This window comes from Nicotiana tomentosiformis, chromosome 3 (genome assembly GCF_000390325.3).
Source record: "Nicotiana tomentosiformis chromosome 3, ASM39032v3, whole genome shotgun sequence".
Lineage (NCBI taxonomy): Eukaryota > Viridiplantae > Streptophyta > Magnoliopsida > Solanales > Solanaceae > Nicotiana > Nicotiana tomentosiformis.
Window position 1 is genome coordinate 42,574,441 of NC_090814.1, and position 3,095 is coordinate 42,577,535.

Sequence of the window (3,095 nt, forward strand, 5' to 3'; positions counted from 1 at the left end):
TATACTTAGTTTTTCTTTTCAGTAATCAAACCGATAAAAACTGCATTCCATAATTATGACATGTAATGAAACTGTTGAGCGCAACGACCCGGATTAAGAGAAATATGATGAGAGTATGATGCCAAATAATCTCCCGCAGGAGATTGAACAGCTGGAGAGTCAGAAGAAGCCTAATCTGGAAGAAATGGAAGTAATCAATCTTGGAAGCAAAGAAGATGTAAAAGAAACCAGAATCAGCATTCACCTTGGAGCCGAGCAGAAGGAAAAGATGATTGAGCTCCTCCGACAGTACGTCGATGTGTTCGCATGGTCCTATGATGACATGCCAGGATTAAGCACTGGTATTGTCTCGTGTCGACTACCCACTGACCCTACCAGACCGTCGGTCAAGTAGAAGCCCAGGAAGTTTAAACCTGATTTAACTCTGAGGATAAAGGAATAAGTGACCAAACATATAGAAGAAAATGTAGTAAGGGTCACCAACTATCCAAGCTGGTTGGCAAACATTGTCCCAGTGCCCAAGAAGGACAGGAAGATCATAATATGTGTGGACTACCGAGATCTCAACAAAGCTAGTCCAAAGGATGATTTCCCCTACCAAATATCCACATCCTCATCGACAACTATGTGAAGCATAAACTGCAATCGTTTATTGATTGTTTCGCTGGATACCACCAAATCTTAATGCACGAGGAAGACGCAGATAAGACAGCTTTCACCACACCTTGGGGAGTCTACTGTTATAGAGTTATGTCGTTTGGTCTCAAGAATGTCGGCGCCACCTACATGAGGGCCATGACAACCCTCTTTCATGACATGATTCATAAGGAGATTGAAGTGTATGTGGTTGATGTCATCATAAAATCTCAAAAGAGTTCAAAGCACTTGGACGACTTAAGGAAATTTTTAGAACGCTTGCGAAGGTACATTTTGAAGCTGAATCCAGCAAAGTGCGCGTTCGGAGCCCCCACTTGAATACTTTTGGGTTTCATTGTAAGCGGGAAAGGGAGAGAGTAGGACTCGTCAAAAACCAAGGCCATCCAAGAATTACCACCACCAAAGAGCAAGAAAGATGTCATGAGTTTCCTGGGAAGATTGAATTACATCAGTCGTTTCATAGACCAGTCCACGGTAATCTCTGAACCCATTTTCAAGCTGCTAAAGAAGGATGTTGCCACGAAATGGACAGAGGAGTGACAAAAAGCCTCGACAGAATAAAAGAGTATCTTTCAAACCCGCCAGTGTTGGTTCCCCCCGAACCAGGAAAACCATTATTGCTCTATTTGTCAGTCTTGGACAATGCCTTCGGCTGTGTGTTGGGGAAACATGACAAAACTGGGAGAAAGGAGCAGGCCATCTACTACTTAAGCAAGAAGTTCACACCATGTGAGGCCAAGTATACCCTGATAGAATGCACTTGTTGTGCTCTGACTTGAATTTCTCAGAAGCTAAGGCATTACATGTCGGCATACACTATGCATCGGATATCTCGGCTCGACCCGCTCAAATACATTTTTCAGAAGCCAATGCCTACTGGAAAGCTAGCTAAATGGAAAATTCTCCTCAGTAAATTTGACATTGTGTACATAACTCAGAAGGCTATCAAAGGGCAAACTTTAGCCGACCACCTCACTGAGAATCCAGTGGATGGGTATTATGAACCGCTTCCCACATATTTCCCCGATGAAGAAGTACTATTTACCAGGGAGGATATTGCAGAATCATACCTTGGATGGAGGATATTTTTTGATGGAGCAGCAAACATCAAAGGAGTCGGGATTAGGGCAATCCTAATTTTGGAATCTGGACAACACTATCCAGCATAGGCAAAGATAAGATTCCTTTGCACCAATAATATGGCCGAATTCAAGGCATGCATCCTTGGAATAAGAATGGCAGTCGACATGGACATCAAAGAACTTTTGGTCATAGGAGATTCCGATTTGTTGATACACCAAGTCCAAGGAGAATGGTCCACCAAGAATGTCAAGATACTACTGTACCTACACTACATGAAGGAGCTGTGCAGGAAGTTCACAAAGATAGAGTTCAAGCACATCCCCAGAATTCAGAATGAGTTCGCTGACGCCCTTGCAACCCTATCATCTATGATTCAGCATCCAGACAAGAACTACATCGACCATATCCAGGTAAGGATCAGGGATCAACATGCCTATTTGTTCCATGTGAATGAAGAGCCAGATGGTAAACCATGGTATCACGACATCAAGAAATTCCTTGCGACCTAGGAGTACACAGAAAATGCTACTAATGGTCAAAAGCGAGCCCTCAGGAGGTTACCAAACCACTTTTTCCTCAACGGGAAAGTCTTGTATAGGAGGACCCCAGACTTAGGTTTGTTGAGATATGTGGACGTCGCTGAAGCAACCAGACTATTGGAAGAAACACATGCAGCGACATGTGGATCCCACATAAACGGGTTCACATTAGCCAAGAAAATTTTCAGAGCTCGATACTTTTGGATGACTATTGAAAATGACAGTATTCGCTACGTGCAGAAGTGTTACTAGTGCCAGATTCACGAAGACTTCATCCGGGTTCCACCAAATGAGTTATATGCAATGGGTTCGCCCTGTCCATTCGCCGCCTGGGGCATGGACGTGATAGGACCCATAGAGCTTGCAGCATCAAATGAACATCGTTTCATTTTGGTAGTTATCGACTATTATACCAAATGGGTCGAGGCATCTACTTACAAGGCCGTCACAAAGAAGGTAGTGGCAGATTGTTTCCGAAACAACATCGTCTGCAGATTTGGAATACCGGAGTCCATTATCACTGACAATGCCGCTAACCTCAATAGCAACCTCATGAGAGAAATCTGCGAGAAGTTCAGAATTGTCCACCACAATTCCACAGCCTACAGACCGCAAATTAATGGGGCAGTCGAGGCAGACAACAAGAATATCAAGAGGATTATGCAAAAGATAGTGGACAATCACAGACAATGGCACGAGAAGCTACCCTTCGCTTTATTAGGTTATCAGACCACCACGAGAACATCTACTGGGGCAATGCCATACATGTTGGTATACGGCACTAAAGTGGTGATACCTACAGAAGTCGAGATACTG

At 43.7% G+C, this 3,095-nt stretch overlaps 1 protein-coding gene across 1 annotated transcript; it reads left to right on the forward strand.

Annotated features, from left to right (window-relative positions):
- The first annotated feature begins 1,892 nt into the window (after positions 1-1,892).
- Positions 1,893-2,531, forward strand: LOC138907706 (uncharacterized). Its single transcript, XM_070198311.1, has 2 exons — positions 1,893-2,150; positions 2,250-2,531. The coding sequence occupies exons 1-2, from the start codon at positions 1,893-1,895 to the stop codon at positions 2,529-2,531; spliced, it is 540 nt and encodes a 179-aa protein (XP_070054412.1).
- Positions 2,532-3,095: the final 564 nt, after the last annotated feature.

Coding starts and splice junctions, on each gene's coding strand:
- LOC138907706 (XM_070198311.1), top strand. CDS start 1,893: ATGGCAGTCGACATGGACATCAAAGAACTTTTGGTCATAGGAGATTCC. Junction 2,151..2,249: donor ACTACATCGACCATATCCAG/GTAAGGATCAGG, acceptor CTTGCGACCTAG/GAGTACACAGAAAATGCTAC.